We start from the raw sequence: 19,216 nt of genomic DNA, 5'->3' as shown, positions 1-19,216 counted from the left end.
AAATCAGCTTCACAATTTCAGTTACCTTAGTTATAAAATGGTATAGCATTCCTCAGCAAAACAGGAATATTTGCAGGGAGCATGGAAGAGATCTTTGAGATAATCTCGACCCTTGAGATAATTTAGAGATTTATGAGGGCAGAAAATGAGGCCTGTTTCCAAGTCACAAAGCTAATTAAACGGTAGAACTGATACTTAAAAAGCCAGGTCTAGGTGGAATCCAAGATTGCTGGGACTGTAATTCTGCCTCCCCTACACCAAGTACACCACCATGATCAAACAGGTCACACACTACAACTACCCAATGCCGGTCTGAAAGGATGCGAACATGCCTGACACACCCAGCCACCCTCAGGACCCCCAAAGCCCAAGCTTGGAGTAGCTGAAGACACTCTGAGCAGCTCCACTGACAAGAAGGGGGACACTACCAGTGTTCCCCAATAAAAATGTAAAAGCCAGGTCTGTCTAATGACTCCTACTAGGTTCAGTGCTTTTTCCATCACAAATGGACTGAACCAGATGTGGTCTCTTCAGCTTAACAAGCATTTGTAACTTTATTCTTCTTTACATTTAAAAAGTGACTTACCTGAATCCGAAAACACTAAAGATGATGACCTTTTTAAACTAGCCCCTCCTTTCAATGGAGGATTGAAGGCAATGTTTTCTAAAGAGGAACTCTCATTTTTTGTTACTCCCGCCTTGTCTCCAAAGTTATTTAAGTCTAGAAGGGAGAAAAACAATCAATCAATTTCTTTTTTTATGAGAAATAATTATTTATTATAATAGTTAGAAGCTATTGGGTCTTGCAAATTTCAGCATTATAGTTTAACATATTCCACTATTAGCCATACCTCATCACCCTCAGTTAAACCACAGTACACTAGCTTTAGAATATTACTAGTTAAAAAAACACACCAAAAGCTAAATTTCACTTACTTTCAGATGCCATTTTCTCAGTTCCTGTATGTTTTATTCGTTCCCAAGGATTCTGGTCCTTCTTTTCACAGTCTTTAATGTCAAAAAGTTCTTTTTCCTCTTTTCTCTTTTGTCTCATCTTGTCAAAAGTAGATTTTGAAATAGAAACTTTGACCTGCAAGAAAAAGTTGAAAAATCTGAAAGTATTCAGGGAGCCTGACATTTAAAATAACTATCTTCATCTCAGACAACTGTATATAGCCATTAAATGTCTATATACAAAATAAACTATACATTTCTTAGTTTTTATTTCAGGGATTCTAAAATAGAATAGAATTATATGGTGCAAACAGCCAAGAAAATCTGTGCCTGAGGATATTAGTCTGTTACTCCTTGAGTCTATCCTAGAAAATTATTATATATAGATATACCATGTTTCCCTGAAATTGAGACCTAGCCGGACAATCAGCTCTAATGCGTCTTTTGAAGCAAAAATTAATATAAGACCTGGTTTTATATATTATATAAGACCGGGTTTTATATTATTTACATTATATTAGATCGGATCTTATATTAATTTTTGCTCCAAAAGATGCATTAGAGCTGATTGTCCGGCTAGGTCTTATTTTCGGGGACACACGGTATATAGATATATAGATAAAGATATGTATGTATGTATGTATGTATGTATGTATGTATGTACATACACACACACACATATGCATATATGTATATAGAGTACATGCAAAGTATAAAATATACTAGATGTATTATACCAGAATATGAACATATTTGGTAAGAAGAATCACCTATTATTTAAATGATTAAGCATCAATTTTTAAAATTACTTTGCAATTTTTTAAATTTTAATTAAGGTACTTTACCATGCTAAATCTGATAAACACAAAACAGTGACATATTATAGGCTTAAATGTACCCTAATAATTAGCAAATAACCTTACATCTTTTTCATTCTCAACATCAAGATATGATGGAATACTTTGCTGGACTGCTCTTCCGTAGATCCCTGACGGTGGTTCAATGCTTTGTTTGACTGAAAATTTATCCCCATTTTCCACAGAAGGTATCACTGATTGGCTGCAGGTTGCTGGTGCTGAATTTGGACTTCCAAATACACCTGAAATCAACCAACAATCAAGTTGTCATTAAATATTTATGTGATGTCACTCTGGACAACAAAGTTTAAGACAAAGCTCATGCCTTCAAGAAATAAACAATATAGTTAATAATAAAAATGTGCTAAATCATCATAAAATATAAAAGCAACTACCCTAAGAGGACAATAACATCAAATGAGAACTGTATAAAGTAAGTACTGAGTTCACAGGAAGGAAAGTTTGGTGTGAGCTGAGTGTTTAAGATGGTTTCAAGGAGCAAGGATTTGAGCTAGGATTGGAAGACAATGAATTTGGAGACAAGTGAGAAAGGAGTGGAGGACATCCTGTGAGAAGGGGATGCTTAAAAGTAGAGCTGAACAAGTATAAAGCATGCATGTGGAGTGAATAAATTAGTTTGGTTTGGCACAAGGCACATAGAGGGATAACAGAAAATAAGTTTGCCGGAGTAGGTTGGAGCCAGTCTGAAGAGGGCCTTAAATTAACTTAATGAGACTCTATCAAGCAAAAAAGTTAGGAAAGCTTTCCAAGCATTTCAATCTATTTACCAAAAATAAGATGTATACCCTCAATGCCTATCAGCATGTTGGAATTTTTCTATTAAAAAAGAGACTATTTAGGATGTGATAATTAACCTGATAGGGGAATCCTTTCAGTGTACATGGGTATCAAATCATCATGTTTTACACTTCAAATGTCTTACAATTTTATTTGTCAATTACATCAATAAATTTAAAAAAACCCAAAAACCCACCAAGTTTTAAAAGATATTTGCAAATATATTGTTCAAAGTTCCCCCTAATATAATTAGTATAAAATTAATTTTATACTGATTACTAAACTGATAAATAAGGGCTACCATTTGAATTTAAACTGTGGTAAAACTGTCTTAGTCATTCTAAAAGTGTCTTAGAAGTATTCAAACTGCAGCTGTCATGTACACAACGTATATATCTCTGAAAATTACTGGCATGCATTCACAGGAGTTTCCTTAGGGGACAGACATGTGAAGTATTCACTATTAATTCTTTCAATTTAATAACTGTTTAAAAAGCAAGTTTTACTCAACACCCGAATCACACTCTTCTGTCATCTCTACTTATATGCTTTGCTTATGTGTGAAGAGCACATATAATTAAAAAGCTAAATAACTTTGAAATACCTTTTCCAACAACTACTACTGAGTCTTCTGATAAGGTATTTGTGGATGTGAAGTCAAAACTGGAAATTTGTTGTAAATTTGATGACCCTGTAAATCCCAAAGGACAAAAAAATACATATTTAAAAATATTTATTATATAGTATTTTATGATATCATAATATGGCCTTTTAAAACTGAAAATTTACTTCATACAAAGAATTAACAATTTATTTATTTGCACGCATTCATTTGATTCAGTAAATGTTTATAGTTAGAATACCTAGTATAGACTAGGCACTAGAGATACATGAAACCTTCTTTCCCCTAAGAAGTTTACATATACCAGAGTTAAGAGTGGGAAAGAGATACAAGAAAATAATCACAGCATGATAATCAAGTAACAGAAGGGTCACCTCTAAGCCCTGGAAATAGATCAAGTCAATCTCACAGCAATATGTACCTTTCGATGCCAACCTTTATCTCCATTTGTGATTATTTATTTTCTCATTCTCTTTCCTACTAGACTGTAAGCTCTATGGGGATAGACCCTATGTCTAGTTTTGATCACCATTATTTTACAGTGCTCAGTCCTGTAGTAGGTGTTCAGTAAATCGGTTAGATGACTGTTACATGGCAGAAAAAATGGAAAGCAAAATATTAGAATGTATGAAAGAAAATCAATTAACTACCGTCAAATTTAATTTAAAAACTTTTTCTTTTTTTTAAATTAAGCTGATAGATTATTTTGCGAACTTGCTAAAGCTAATGACTTCTTTTGGCTATGTGTGAACACGGCCGAAATTAAAGAAACTTATGTAGGTGATCACTTTTCATATTTTCCTTTAAGCATAGTTTTGAGTAATCAAAATTGATGTGCACATGCCGACTAACAGAAACATCAAATAGTCCCAAAAGGTGGTTGGTGACAAAGGGAAGCATGTTTCAGTAAATAAACAAACATAGCTGTACTGAAATGTTGCTCAAATCTCAATTCTAAAATATGAAGAAAAAATATACTTAAAAGATCCTTCACATATAAACTATCCTGATGTAATCTTTTTGATATTTCCGTCAAATTCATTAAAATTCACTCATGGAATCTAATTTTCTACTACTCTAAGCATCCACGATCAATCACTCTCTCAATTAATTGGAGAGTTATGTTATTATGTTGTTATGAGAGTATTATGAGTTATGAGAGTAATATGTTGTTATGTTAGAAAATAGGCAGGTTCAAAGGGACAACCAGCAGGAGAGGAATGGCAAGAAGAGGCGGTTCTGAGATCTAATCCTAAAAGTGTCTGAGGTTTCTTGCACAATGAATCCACTCACATATACAACTCATTGCCAATATTTTTTTGGAAGTCTTTTCATTCTCTTCAACACTGCACTCAGTATTTACTTTAACCTGATTATTTGGGAATGCAATTTTTGAGTGATTGTGCCAAGACTACACTATTAGATTTGGTTGGCTCATCACCATTTCATTCCTTTAACATGTGGCACTGAAAACCTTTGTATACTAAGCATAAAAGTGCTATAAAGATAACAGTATGTTTACTTTTAAGTATCTTATCCTACTCCAGACCCTGAAAATGGGGCAAGCTTTCTAAAGGAATGGCTTTTAAACCAGTATTCAAAAAATAGACATGACGTGGACACATTAAGATTGGGAAAGGGCATCTAGGCAGACTACACATGCCAACTAAGAAAACTACTAGTATTAAGAATGCTAGTGGGGTGGTCGGTTAGCTCAATTGGTTAGAGCGTGGTGCTAATAACACCAAGGTTGCCGGTACGATCCCCGCATGGGCCACTGTGAGGTGCGCTCTCCTTAACAAAAACAAACAAACAAAATGCTAGAGCACTGGGCATGAAAAGTGGTAAGAGGTAATGCAAGAAAGTTAAGCTGTGGCCGGCCAGGTGGCTCAAGCGGTTGGAGCTCCGGGCTCCTAAAGCCAAAGGCTGCCGGTTCGATTCCCACAGGGACCAGTGGGCTCTCAATCACAAGATTGCTGGTTCGACTCCTCAACTCCCGCAAGGGATGGTGGGTTACCATCATCCCCTGCAACTAACAACGGCAACTGGACCTGGAGCTGAGCTGCGCCCTCCACAACTACGATTGAAAGGACAACAACTTGACTTGGAAAAAGTCCTGGAAGTACACACTGTTCCCCAACAAAGTCCTGTTCCCTTTCCCAAATAAAATCTTAAAAAAAAAAAAGAAAGTTAAGCTAAGGCAATCTTTTTAAACGTCTGAAAAATTAAGCTTCAGGGTAGAAAATTTATTCTGTGAGAAACAGGGAACCACTCGAGGCCTTGAGTATACAAGAGAAGATGACTATACTTAAGAAAGATAATTCTGAAAGAGTGTGTAGCCTGGATTAAAAAGGAATGAAAATAAGAGGCAAGATGTCTTATCAGAAGGTTTCTGTAATTATCCAGAAAACTGGTAATGAAGGTCCAAATTAAACTGAGAAGAACTGAGATGGGTCACTGACTGAACTTGGAGAGTAAGAAGATGACTCTGAAGTTTTAAGTCTGCATTACTGGGAAAATGCTGATGCTACTAACAAAAATGGATAACAAAGGAAGAGGAGCAGGTCTGGAAAGGAAGTTTAGTTTTGAACATGTTTATTTTTGTTGACCAGAGAGCTCTACTACCTGCTTGGTTTAGAGTTGGAGGGTGTGAAGGAATTTTCTGCAGCAGAATTAACTGCTGGTCAAAAGAGAGAAATATTTTTATGATTTTGCTGTCCAAAAAAGGATGCCACTAGCAGTGAATGAACATATTCAGCCATTATTTCAAAATGATTAAAAAAAAGAAAAATTTAAAATTATATGTTAGGGTATGAATTACCCTTAGGAAGAAAAGTATATTTTTACATGAGAAATAAAATATGTAAGTAAATATGAAAATACCTTGTTATTCTCTTTTATAAAAACAATGAACTGATCTCTCATTAGATATTGAATTACATTATGGATTACATTTTAAGAAATTTACAAAAAAAACCCACCAAAAACAAAAGCAAGGTAGGTTTGTAACCAAGTTCACTCTTAATCTATTTCCACAAAAAATATACATATCCTAGAATGCCTGATTGCTTTCACATATGACTTAAGATGATCAGAAATAACAAAATTTGACCTTATTACAACCATAGTTCCTACACACACAAAAATGACAGCTCCTTTCACTTACTGGATGATTACAATGCTTAGCTACAGGTAACCCATAGTTCATACATTGACCAACTTCTAATTCTATATAAATATTTACATCCTTTAAAATCACTTCCTCTTTGCCCTAAGGTAGAATTTAAAATACAGCTATAATAGAAAATCTGAAAAAAATGGACAGAGCAGTCACAGAGGTGCTACTTGCTACTAAGTTACAAAAAATAAAAAATAAAAAATGTAGACTGTTAACAATGGTTACTGATAACAAAGAAGCCTTCCCATGTTCTACCACAGGGAGATATATTCCTGTTTTCAGTTTACTCTCTAGTTACAACCTAAGAAGGCATCTGGGAGTTATTTACTTACATGAGTTCTCCACCACATTTGAGTGGTAAAATGTCTTATAAACAAAATGCGTGCATGCGTGCATGCATGCATCCTGGGAGAAGAGGTCAGGAGGGATTCCCTACTTTTAAACCTGCAGGGCTGTCACTTCTATGCACTGGCTGCTCAGGAAAGCCCATCAGCCTGTGTGTTCCACTTGACAATACATGAACCTGTGTGTTCCACGTGACAAAATTAAACAACAACGTATCAGCTGAAGGGTAAGAAGAAAAATCTCAAAACTGAGACTTCTTAATTAATATTTCTTTATTGGCACACTCTAGGGAGGACTCTGATTTAGAGACAGTCAATCTTAAAAATTAAACTTGTCATGAAATTTACTAACCTTTTGTATGCTTATAATGTCTTGAGTGTTCCTTATTTTGTGCTTTTAAAACACTAGGTGAAATGTCATGTGACCTATCGTCTTCAAAATCACCACATCCAAACCCATAGTTCATACGTTGACCAATTATGCTTACATTGGATGTTATAATCCCTATGAAATAAAATACATAAAATATTTATTTGAATGATTTATGTAATCTTATGAGAAGTACATATTTCTCCCTCTAAATCTATCTTGCCTTGTAGCCTTTTAAAAATGTCTAACAAAATAGTAGAAATTATAACATTATAGTAATTTTAAAAGTTCTATCTTATTTTAAATTTTGTAATAGTTTTGACTTTACTAGCAGATAAAAATATTCATTATAAGCTATACACCAACATTTTATAAAACAGGCTTTAAAATTACAATGAAATACAAAACTCAATGTTTGAAAAAGATAATCAAATGTATATATTTTAAAAATATGACAAACATTTAATGTTTAAATGACATTTTAAACTTTACAGCAAAAAGAAAAAAGTTTTAATCTAGAATTTTTAATCTGTGTCTTGAGAGATGCCTATATTCTTCATTTCTCTCTTTTCTCCCATTTTCGTGTAATGGGTCTATCCTGGTTTGCCTGGTGAGACAGTAAACTACATAGTGACAAGAGCTCAGAATCTGGACTACTGCTTCCTGTCTCTAAATCGTAGCATTGTCACTTGAACCACTGACAGAACCTGGGAAGACACTTATCCTCATTTGTAAAATGGGGATAACAGTAGTATCTCTTCCACAATTGCCGTAAAAATGGAGAAAATACATGTACAGGGCTTAGCACAATATCTAGCATATTGCAAATACCCAAATGTTACATTCCTAATTAAAAATAAATCGAAACCATAATGCAGATCTCCTTTTAACAAAACCAAAAATTAATCTATATGTTTCAATGTTTAAACTGACCACCCTACACTAGTATTTTGCAGCTGTGAAAACCACAAAATGTCTACTAAATGGAAAATCCTAGGCAATATATATTTGATTCACCGTCCAGTTTTTATATATATATATATATGGCTCCTATGCAAACCATTAAGTAGTAATAATGAAATATAATTTGTTTTTAATATTACAGTGGTCATTTTAATAAAAACAGGATAATGAGGAAAGGAGGTGGCTGGTAGAAGCTTGGCTAGACAGGGCTGTAAAGGGCACTAAGCTAGTTCATAGAGAATGATTTTAAAAATATCTGAACACTCTGCCATAAGAAAAGTGCCACTTGCAACAGCATGAATGGATCTTGAGATTGTAACGCTGAGTGAAATAAGTCAGACAGAAAAAGTCCAGAGCCATATGACTTCTCTGGTATGTGGGATATAAACTGAAAGCAACAAAGAAACAAGACAAACACATAAAGAAACAAAAACTCATAGACACAGACAATTGTATAGTGGTTACCAGAGGGTAAGGGGGGTGGGGGTGGTAGATGAGGGTAAAGGGGGTCAAATATGTGGTGATGGAAGAACTGACTCTGGGCGGTGAACACACAATGTGATATATAGATGATGTATTACAGAATTGCACACTTAAAACCAATGTAACTTTACTAACCGCTGTCACCCTAACAATTTTGATAAAAAAATAGAAAAATAAAACTACCTGATATTAACTGATAGAGAACTTCCAGGAGTAACATGGATATCTTTCTAAATTCTTCTTAGTTTTGATAATTCATAAAGTAAGCCTCATAAAGACACTGGCTTTGAGTGGAAATGCTTTCTATTAATAGGTGAGACTAATCACTGAAACTAAGAGCTTGTTGTTTAAAAGTTAAATAAAATTGACAAACTTTTTAGCATCACACTCCAATTTCAAACTATATTACAAGGCAATAATAATCAAAACAGCATGGTACTGGCATAAAAACAGACACATAAACCAATGGAACAGAACAGAGACCCCAGAAATAAACCTATGCATATATGGTCATTTCATTTACAACAAAAGAGCCAAAAATATACAGTGGAGAAAGGACAGTCTTTGCAATAAACAGTGTTGGGAAAACTGGACAGCTACATGCAAAAAAATGAAGCTGGGGCCGGCCTGGTGGCTCAGGCAGTTAGAGCTCCATGCTCCCAACTCCAAAGGCTGCTGGTTCGATTCCTACATGGGCCAGTGGGCTCTCAACCACAAGGTTGTCAGTTCAATTCCTCGAGTCCCGCAAGGGATGGTGAACAGCGCCCCCTGCAACTAAAATTGAACACAGCACCTTGAGCTGAGCTGCCTCCCCGGATGGCTCAGTTGGTTGGAGCGCCAGCTCTCAACCACAAGGTTGCCAGTTCAATTCCTCGAGTCCTGCAAGGGATGGTGGGCTGCACCCCTTGCAACTAAGATTGAACACGGCACCTTGAGCTGAGCTGCCGCTGAGCTCCTGAATGGCTCAGTCGGTTGGAGCGCATCCTCTCAACCACAAGGTTGCCGGTTCGACTCCCGCCAAGGGATGGTGGGCTGTGCCCCCTGCAACTAGTAATGGCAACTGGACCTGGAGCTGAGCTGCGCCCTCCACAACTAAGACTGAAAGGGCAACAACTTGAAGTTGAATGGCACCCTCCACAACTAAGATTGAAAGGAAAACAACTTGACTTGGAAAAAAGTCCTGGAAGTACACACTGTTCCCCAATAAAGTCCTGTTCCCCTTCCCCAATAAAAAAATCTAAAAAAAAAGAAAAAAAAATGAAGCTGGGCCATTACCTTACAAAATACACAAAAATGAACTCAAGTGGATTAGGCGATAAGCTCCTTGACATCGGTCTTGGCACTGATTTTTTTTTTTTGGATTTGACACCAAAAGCAAAGGCAACAAAAGCAAAAATAAGGGGGATTATATCTAACCAAAAAGCTTTTGCACAGCCAAGGAAACCATCAACAAAATGAAAAAGCAACTTACAGAATGGGAGAAATAGTTGCAGGAGTTAATATCCAAAGTATATTTAAAAACCTCATATTACTCAACAGCAAAAAAACAAATAATCCAATAAAACCATGGGAAGATCTGAATAGAAATTTTCCCAAAGAAGACATAAAGATGGCCAACAGGTACATGAAAAGATGCTCAACATCACTAATCATCGGAGAAGTGCAAGTCAAATCACAATGATATTATCACCTCACACCTATTATCCAAAAGATAAGAAATGAGTGTTGGCGAGGATGTGGAGAAAAGGGAACCCTCGTGCACTGTTGGTGGGAATGTAAATTAGTGCAGCCACTATGGAAAACAGTATGGAGGCTTCTCAAAAAATTAAAAATAGAACTATCTTATGACCCAGCAATTCCACTTCTGGGTATACGTCCAAAGAGAACAAAAACACTAATTTGAGAAGATCTCTGCACCCCCACATTCATTGAAGCATTATTTACAAAACCAAGATATTGAAACAACTTAAGTGTCTATTTGTGGATGAATGGATAAAGAAGATGAGATATAGATACACAACAGAATAGTATTCACCCATAAAAAAGAAAATCTTGCCATTTGCAACATCTTGGATAAACCTTGAGGGCTAAGTGAAGTAAGACAGACAGAAAAAGACAAATACCATATCTCACTTATATGTGGAATCTAAAAAAGAAAAGCTCATCGACAGAGATCAGAAGGTTGGTTGCCAGAGGTGGGGGGTGGGCCAAATGAGTGAAGGGAGTCAAAGGTACAAACCTCCAGTTATAAAATAAGTAAGTCATTAAGGTGTTATGTACAGCATGGCAACTATAGTTAATAATACGGTACCGCGTAGTTGAAAGTTGCTAAAAAGAGTAGATCTTAAAAGTTCTTATCAGAAGAAAAAAAATTTTGTAACTGTGTGATGATGAATGTTAACTAAACTTGTGATCATTTCGCAAAATATATAAATATTCATTCATTATGCTATATACCTGAAACTAATATAACGTATATCAATTATATCTCAATTAAAAAAACAAAAAAAATGAATAGGTGATACTAATCTAATAGTACAGGAAAAAGTTCACTATAACATCATTCAGGAAATTTAGCACAATGTGCTATGATAGATAGTGGTGTAATGAATATATGTGGAAATATTTATTAGAAATGCCATTGTAAAGATAGATTAGATTTATAGTTTTTACATAATAATTTTTGTTTTGGTCTTCAGATATTCTTTATTCTGAGCATTATCATTTTCACATTTTACCAATTAAATAATAAACTTGTAGGGGTCATTTGCTTACTGAAAATAGAGCAAACCCCATCCCACATAAACAAAAATATAAACCCAAGTGTGTAAAATCCGAAACCATTAGCAACTTTGCATTTTGAGAGCATATTACATTTAACCAAGAATATCTTACAGTGAATTCATTAATAGTGCTTCTAAAACTTGATCCTAGAAATACCTAAGTTACTTGTTAAAAAATAGATTTCAGGGCAGCTGGTTGGCTCAGTGGTTAGAGCACAGTGCTCATAACACCAAGGTTGCCGGTTCGATTCCCATGGGCCAGTGAGCTGAGCCCTCCACAACTAGATTGAAAACGACTTGTCATGGATCTGATGGGTCCTGGAAAAACTCACTGTTCCCCAATATTCCCTAATAAAAAAACTTTAAAAAAATTAAAACAAATATATATAGATTTCTAACCCTGAAGATTCACCAGGTACAAGGGTAAGTCCGCAGAATCTGTATGTTACATGCAACTCTGGTGATTCCTAGGATTAGGCAAGTTTGAGAACCACTGAATACTAGACAACTTTGGGAAACCCTGGATATTGCATATGTTATGTAGTATGCACTGTTATAAGAGCCGTCAATCTAACAAAAGTTAAGTGACTCACAAGGTCATACGACTAAGGTCAGAGAGAAATTCAAATCAAGGTTTTTCAAGTCTGTCCTTTTCTAATTCCAAAGACATTCTTCCAAAAAGAGGGCTCCATTTTTATTAACTAGATACAACCAAGCAATAACATGTCTCTTCAACCTTATATAAATATTTGTACAGTTATAAAAAATTTATTGGGATGATCATCCTTAAAAAACGATTAAAGAACAAGTTTATATATATTTCTTTGTGTCTTTCTCTTTAGGGAAACAGATACCAAGTGCCGACTAGCACTGGCTGCTTTATGTATGTTTTATACCTAAATCTTCACTGTCCTTCCTAGGATTTACATTATCAGAAGAGGAAACTGAGCTTCAAAGCAGTTAAGTAACTTGCACAGCTCATGACAATGGTTATTAAATATCAAGTTGGCATTCCAGCTGGGGTATTTCAGACTCCAAAGCACTTAAACACTGTCTTTCTGTGGCTGGTAGAGTACATCTCTTTGTTGAATGCTACCTCTGTGGAGGCCAGTACACCAGGCACACATCGCTGAGGTTGGCATTCATGATTATGACAGGAACTTGGTAGGGAATCAGAGGTAAATAATCTCTGGGTATCAAGAATCTGAGAATCCAAAACAGTAAAACTGAGATACCAGTATAAAGATGTCAGTGCAAAATGTAATGATATCACAAAATAATAATCAATTTTGTTTATGAATAGGGGAAGTCTTCCCAAAGAACAAAACTGAGCTGTTTTCACAGCTGAGTGGGTTGTGATGTGAATTCCAGATTTCATCCATAAGAAATAGTATGTACCATTGCAAAGAGCTAGGAAATGGTACCGAAGGTGGTCTGATGTAACTGGGGCACAAAATACAAAGAGGGTATTAAAAAATGAGGCTGGAGAAGTAGGCAGGGGCCAGATCATGGAAGAACGCCCTGAATAAATATAGGCCGGACAATATAGTCAGATTTGCATTGTGGGAAATGGATTGTAAGTGAATGAAACTGAAGCTGGAGAGAAATCTTAGGAGGCTAAGTAGGTAAGAAATGAGTAAGAGTGATAGTGGGAATTAAAATGAGATGAATTTAATACATACTTAGTAGCAAGAAATTAAAAATCTTAGCAAACAATTAGATATATACACAGCTTTGAAGGAACATAATTGTGATGTAAGGTAAAGTAGCCTTCAAATTGTGATGACTTTTACACTGAGATCATATGAAAATAAATATCGTATCCCAATTTGTTAAAACTCATTCATAATTCAAAAGTTTTACTAATCATAAAGAAGAACCACATGCAGTTCCCAATCTAAATGGATCATAATCCAAATACTTTTTTAATTCACTACTCATAAGTTCTTTTTGTGAAAAGGGATGTTATGAATTAAAAACTTCCAGGTTAGTTCACAAATTTTTAACACAAGATACACATGCACTTAACTACTAATTAAATTTTTTTTTTTTTTTAAAGAAATTATCTTTTGTGGTGCCCAGCGGGTCTCAAACTAAGCTGCATATTAGAATCTTCTGGAGAGTCTTCAAAACTCTGATGGCCAGATTTCATTCCATATCACTCAAGTCTAAATGTCTGGGTGTGGGAGCGAGGTATAGGTATACCTATGGGCTTAAAGGGAGATTATTCAGGCAAATATTTTTTCTTCCCAAAATCATACAGTTTTTATTCTGGCCAAAATGTCTTTTTAAGGAGTTAAAATAATGATTAGTCTTAATTGGTAACTATAAAAATTCTAACTCTGAAACGCATCCGTTATCATTTTTGACACCATTTACAAATCATTCTTTCCATAAATCACATTTACAAAATAGTCATAGAATACCTGCACTGGGGCTCTGTTCTGCTATCTGAGCAATTTTGTTCTTTGCAGAAGAATGCCTTGTTGGACAAGGTTTTGCTCCAAATGTTGGAAATATGTCTGACCTACAATGAAACAAAGGAATTTCAATAAACATTTAAGATCAAAAGCTGTTCAATACGCTTATATCACACATTCTATATACTCACTAAACCTAGGCAGCAACAAGTATGAAAAACTATGGACAAGAATATTTTTTATTGGTATTCCTTGTTCACCTTTTGAATTTTCAACCTTTATTTCTTAACTATTCACGACACGATTGCCAAAGGCATTGAAGACTCTCCAACTTGTGCCGTATAATCTTTCGTTGGGTCAAAAAACAACTAATTCAAAGAAAATCCATTCTAAAACTAAATCAAATGATTCTAATTATCTAATATACTATCTACTTTCATATACCATTTAAAAATAGAGACTGAACGATATCACCAATAAGAGATCAGCAGCAAGTGAGTTTAGTCAATGCCACTTTCTCCTTGGACTATCATTTGCTGTACTTGCCTCACTTTATAAGCGCTTCCAGGCCTTGTTTCACAAAGAAAGCCAACTGAGGAATGTTAACTCACTGGGAGGAAAATGTTTTAAATCAGTCAGTGTGTAATGTCAGTAAGTCCAATGATAGATATTATAAAAAAGAGATTTCACAAAGGAGTACAATTCTTAGGTTACTGGGTAGGCATTATTTGTTAACTGGCCTCGTGAGAAATCAATGTTAAATATTTTAAAAGAGTATTTTCTCTAGAATAGATTACTGTAAATTTACATTTATACTCAGTATATTTGACTTGGATGAAAGAAAATACTTCAGTCTCTAGAAGAATGGTTTTCAGTAATTTTTCCTCCCCAACCTAATTAGGGATCAAACCCCTCCTTAGTAGCTTTGTTTGGCCATGATTCTTAAGGCAGAATGCAAACTGGTTGAGAACAATTACTCTAAAGCTATTAAACTTAAATGTGGAAATACTGAATTCATTAAAGGTAATTCAGTCCATAAACGAGGGTATATTGAACTCCCTTCTCACAGAGTTCAATATCTGAAGAGAATATCTCCATGAGACAATATAGGGAATAGTGAATTCGAAATGTTATAGTATCAAATGAAGTTTTCTTCCCAACTGGGTTCCAATTTACTTACAGAACCTTGCAACTGTAGGAGTATATAAAATCTCTCATTCATAAAAGATAAGGGAAGGACTTTAGGTGTAAAAGATAAATATATATATTTTAAATGTCTGGTAATTTAATTAATGTCTGGTAAAATAGTTACTTCATCAGCCCACATACCCATTCCAAATTCATTTTGTAAATATATTGCATTAGTCTACCTAGGTAATTACAACAAAGGAATTTCCAGTAAGAAAAAAATCTCCAACTGTAAAATAAGCTATTTAAATTTAAAATGTGGAGAAGGAAATCATGGGATGAGAAAAACCTCTCACAATGGGACACAAAAATTTGGTTTAATTCTATGAACTGCTGAAATAAAACACCCTTTTTCATTAAAGTTAAAAGAATACCATCTCTCCTTTGATTATACAATCTCTATTTACCTAAATTATTAGAGGCTCTAAATAAATTTAATTTTAAAAATTTACTTCTATCAGTATATGTAAACATGGTTCAGGACAGAAATAAAAGGAAAGTAAAATCAAAATTAAAAAGACTGAGAACACCACATGTTAATAAGTATGTGAAACAGCTGGAACACTGCTGGTGGGAGTGTAAAATTGCACGAGCATCTTAGAAAACTGTTTAGCAGTTACTTAAAATGTTAAATGCACATCTCTCCTATGGCCTAGCAATTCTACTCTTTGCTTTTTGTCTAAATTTATTTTAGAAGGAAAGAATTCCCTAAATCCTAGAATAGGATTACAGATTCTCAGAAATCAAGTTTACTGCATACGACTTCCGAGTTTATTGAAGTACTCCAGAAAAGTTTGTCAAATTGCTTTGCTGGAAAACATTCTGTCAGTGAGGGGTTGGCAGGACTCTAACTCCAGCTCTATTGCTGTAAGGAGTCTACTGAGAGGGCTGTGAAAGCTATGGCATGGAGTCCTAAGTTTCCATAAAATAATGGAGTAACAAAATATAAGAAACAGTAGGGTAACAGTTTGGTGGAGTTCATCCATAAATTAGAGGAAACTGGTGCTAAGTTTTAAACAAAAGCAATAATAACAGCTACAGGTCAACTGCTAAAGAGTCCATGATCCTGAAAAAAGCCCAAGAACAAAGAATAGTAGGACAAATCTAAGGCAAAAGAACAACTGGGGCTTGGGGAACCGACTTCCTACGTATTGATTTAGGTGCTCTAGATTACACTTGGGGTTGTACGTATTCTCTCTCTCCACCCTCATCCCAAGCCAAAGCCAAGCAAGGTAATAAGTGTAAACTTTTCTATTGTCTTTTAAATGTACAGTAGTACCTCGGTTTTCGAACATCTCTGTTGACGAACATTTCGGTTTATGAATGCCCTAAACCGGAAATAAAAGCTTCGGTTTTTGAACACGACTCAAGTCAAATATGTCACACGGCTTCCCGAGTGCAAGATCCTGAGGCTTAGCTGTCGGCTGTTTTTGAATGTTTCAGACCTCGTGGATTACGTTCGAAAACCGAGGTACCACTGTATTTCAACATTTAAAGAACTAGAAAATAAATCATTTTGAAGGTTTTTTTCAGATATGATATTAGGGCTTCGGACTACAATTTACAGATTAGCATTCATTTAACATGTTAAAAGGTAAAATACATTATTCTCTTCCCCTGGGGAGTTGTAGACAGAGAAGAAGTCAGTGACTCTTGGCTGTAAACTCCACTTTCACTGTAAGAGCTGATGTTTGGAGACAAAGATCGGGAGGGGGAGTCCACAGTTAAGTCGAGCTTCATTGCAGAATCAGGGCTTTCCAGATCAGAAGTACTACCACTCAGTTTTGCTCTTTTCTTAGCTGCACTGTTACGCAGGGACCTAAGAGAGCTCTGCATCTAAGAAAAAAACAAAAACAATGAACTTTACAAAATAATTATATTAGTAAAAGTTATCCTTAGATTTTAATATCCATTAACTCTAGCTAGCCACCCTTCAATCCAGTACTAATAAGATGGATGTTAATATATCTGTACATAGTATAAATAGTATGTGGTTTCATCACTTAGGTATTTATAAACCCCTTAAGAGGAAGGATCTCAAGCTATTATTCACCATGGTATTTCTAGCACTGGGCACAATGACTAATATATTGCAATAATTTGATTAATAAATGAATCATTGAATCAGAGGGTAGACAGCAAAGGGAGTTCAAGTTACAGAGGTCCAGCTAATCTCAGGTCAGTTGTGTGCTTATCTGGCTCTTTAGAAGTTCTATGAGTAGGTCAGCAAAAAGTAATCAGTTTTCTAAAATTTAAAGTTCACAGCCAGCAATCTGTACATGATACTTAGATCTTAAAAATCGGTTAAAATAAGATCGTAACATATCAACACTGAATGTTTCACTTCACATATTTAATGTTAAACACTTTTTAAAACCTGAAACTAGGCTAATTGAAATGATAAAAAGGAAACATCTATGAAAACAGTGTTCTGAATCCAAAGTAATATAGCAGCCATATTCCTTCTCTGGCATAAGTAGTACGAACAGAGTTATCATATTGGCAGTACATTTTTATAGTACGTAAGGAGTGACTGAGGTTTCAAAGATGAGTATCCAATATGATCTCAATTTCATAAAGATAAATAAATTTGCACATACTCGTATGCACAAGGGACATGCTCAAGAATGGGTAGGGAACTATATTATGTTTCATTTATTAAAAAAACAAATATAACAAATTGTTCATTTGGGAGGAGTTAGTGCAAGAGCATACATACTGCTCTTACTTTTACATATTATTCTTACTTTTAAAAAAGGAACAATATATGCACAGAAGAAACACTTGATGGAAACACATTAGAATATTAACAGTAAAGTATTCTGGGTAGTGGGATTTGGTGTGATGGATTTTCTTCCTAGTACTTCACTAAAGATTCCATTTTCTATAATATGAATGTGAAATATGTTTATAAATAAGAAAAGATGGCATAGTATTAAAAAGTACTTGATTTTTACTTAAATAAAGGTACTATATTATAGAAAATTACAAGCATTTTTAAATTATTAAAAATGATATTTGGTTCTAACCTCTTCTTGATCCAAATCTTTATCCCTGATATTTAATTCTGAAACATCAATTGTAAGAGTATCTTTTTCACTCTTCCAAATATCATCAGCCTCTTTCTTTTTGGGTCCTACTGTGCTTAAATCAGCTTTATCAGGCAAAAGGCTGATTCCTCTTGGTATGGGAGGGACAGGCTTGGTTCCATTCAGGCCTCGTCGGCACGATGGTGATCTCACCAAGGCAGGTATAAGCTGAGCTGAAGAAGGTTTTTCCTGAGAATTTTCTCCTGTGTGAAAAATATGAATTTTACTTTTTAAAAAAAAATTCAGAGAAGTGGATGTTATAATCACAAGTGTTTGGAATATAGTGTTTTTAAATTAAAAAGCACATAATTTTCTACTAGAAATAAATATTACTACTTAAATTGAGATAAAATAAACGTATCAGTGTCCTTTAAACAAATATAACAAAAATGAGCCACCCCAAGTCCTTTCGTAATAAATTTTAAAAATTATATACCAATTAAGTTTCTATCTTTATACATACCACCATGACTAATATTTGCATGGTACAGTCCATAATAAGCTACAAGGGCTACTTTTCTGGCTTGATTTAACTACGTAAACAACATTTGAAGGACTGCTATATGCAAAGCAGTAATACTGGTCACTGGGGAGAACAAGCTGAATAATGTCTCAGCTTTCAGTGCAATATTTGATCTTGTAGGAAAGACAAATATAGAAAGAAATTAATAGAAGGGCATGAACGATCAGTGCTAACAGAAAGTGATAAAATTGACTGACTATGCAGTAAAGTGAACTTATGGTTGGTTATAAACTGAAATCAGTGTTGTGGGGTAGTTTACAAGTGGAACATCTTACCTCAGAGGCTGGGGACAGGAATGCATGTGGGACACAGGGATTGCCTTTAACAGACTTTATTTTGAGACTGAATCTGTCTTGATTAAATATATATGCTAATGTCACGATTTTGGAGTGGGCTACTGTTCAGAATATTTTAGCTAAAAACAAATAATAGAAAACCCATCAAAATAATTTTAACATACACTAAACATTCAATAAATGTTAAATGAATATTAATTACAGTACACATGTGAATCATATTTTATATTTGTAAAGCTAAAATTTGTTAGTAGGCTCTCAGGCTGTTTATGTTTCCATCCCTAGTTCTGAAAAAGGATTATTTGCCTAGTTCTGAAACAGGATTTTGAAGTGGCAGTATCAGCAAAA

At 34.8% G+C, this 19,216-nt stretch overlaps 1 protein-coding gene across 3 annotated transcripts in view; it reads right to left on the bottom strand.

The window, feature by feature from the left end:
• Positions 1-19,216, bottom strand: part of TOGARAM1 (TOG array regulator of axonemal microtubules 1) — a 67,512-nt gene that overhangs the window by 23,521 nt on the left and 24,775 nt on the right. Inside the window, exons 5-12 of one of the 3 annotated variants that reach the window (XM_033108822.1) lie at positions 17,990-18,252; positions 16,564-16,796; positions 13,779-13,879; positions 7,106-7,258; positions 3,214-3,300; positions 1,878-2,053; positions 937-1,090; positions 587-721 (exon numbers count right to left, since the gene is read on the bottom strand). In XM_033108822.1, the coding sequence (XP_032964713.1) occupies positions 587-721; positions 937-1,090; positions 1,878-2,053; positions 3,214-3,300; positions 7,106-7,258; positions 13,779-13,879; positions 16,564-16,796; positions 17,990-18,252 (1,302 nt within the window). The remainder of the gene's footprint in view (positions 1-586; positions 722-936; positions 1,091-1,877; positions 2,054-3,213; positions 3,301-7,105; positions 7,259-13,778; positions 13,880-16,563; positions 16,797-17,989; positions 18,253-19,216) is intronic. The other 2 variants (XM_033108823.1, XM_033108824.1) reach the window with 2 other exon arrangements.

Source organism: Rhinolophus ferrumequinum, chromosome 6 (assembly GCF_004115265.2).
Source record: "Rhinolophus ferrumequinum isolate MPI-CBG mRhiFer1 chromosome 6, mRhiFer1_v1.p, whole genome shotgun sequence".
Taxonomy (NCBI): Eukaryota; Metazoa; Chordata; class Mammalia; order Chiroptera; family Rhinolophidae; genus Rhinolophus; species Rhinolophus ferrumequinum.
This window is presented reverse-complemented; position numbering and strand designations above follow the sequence as displayed.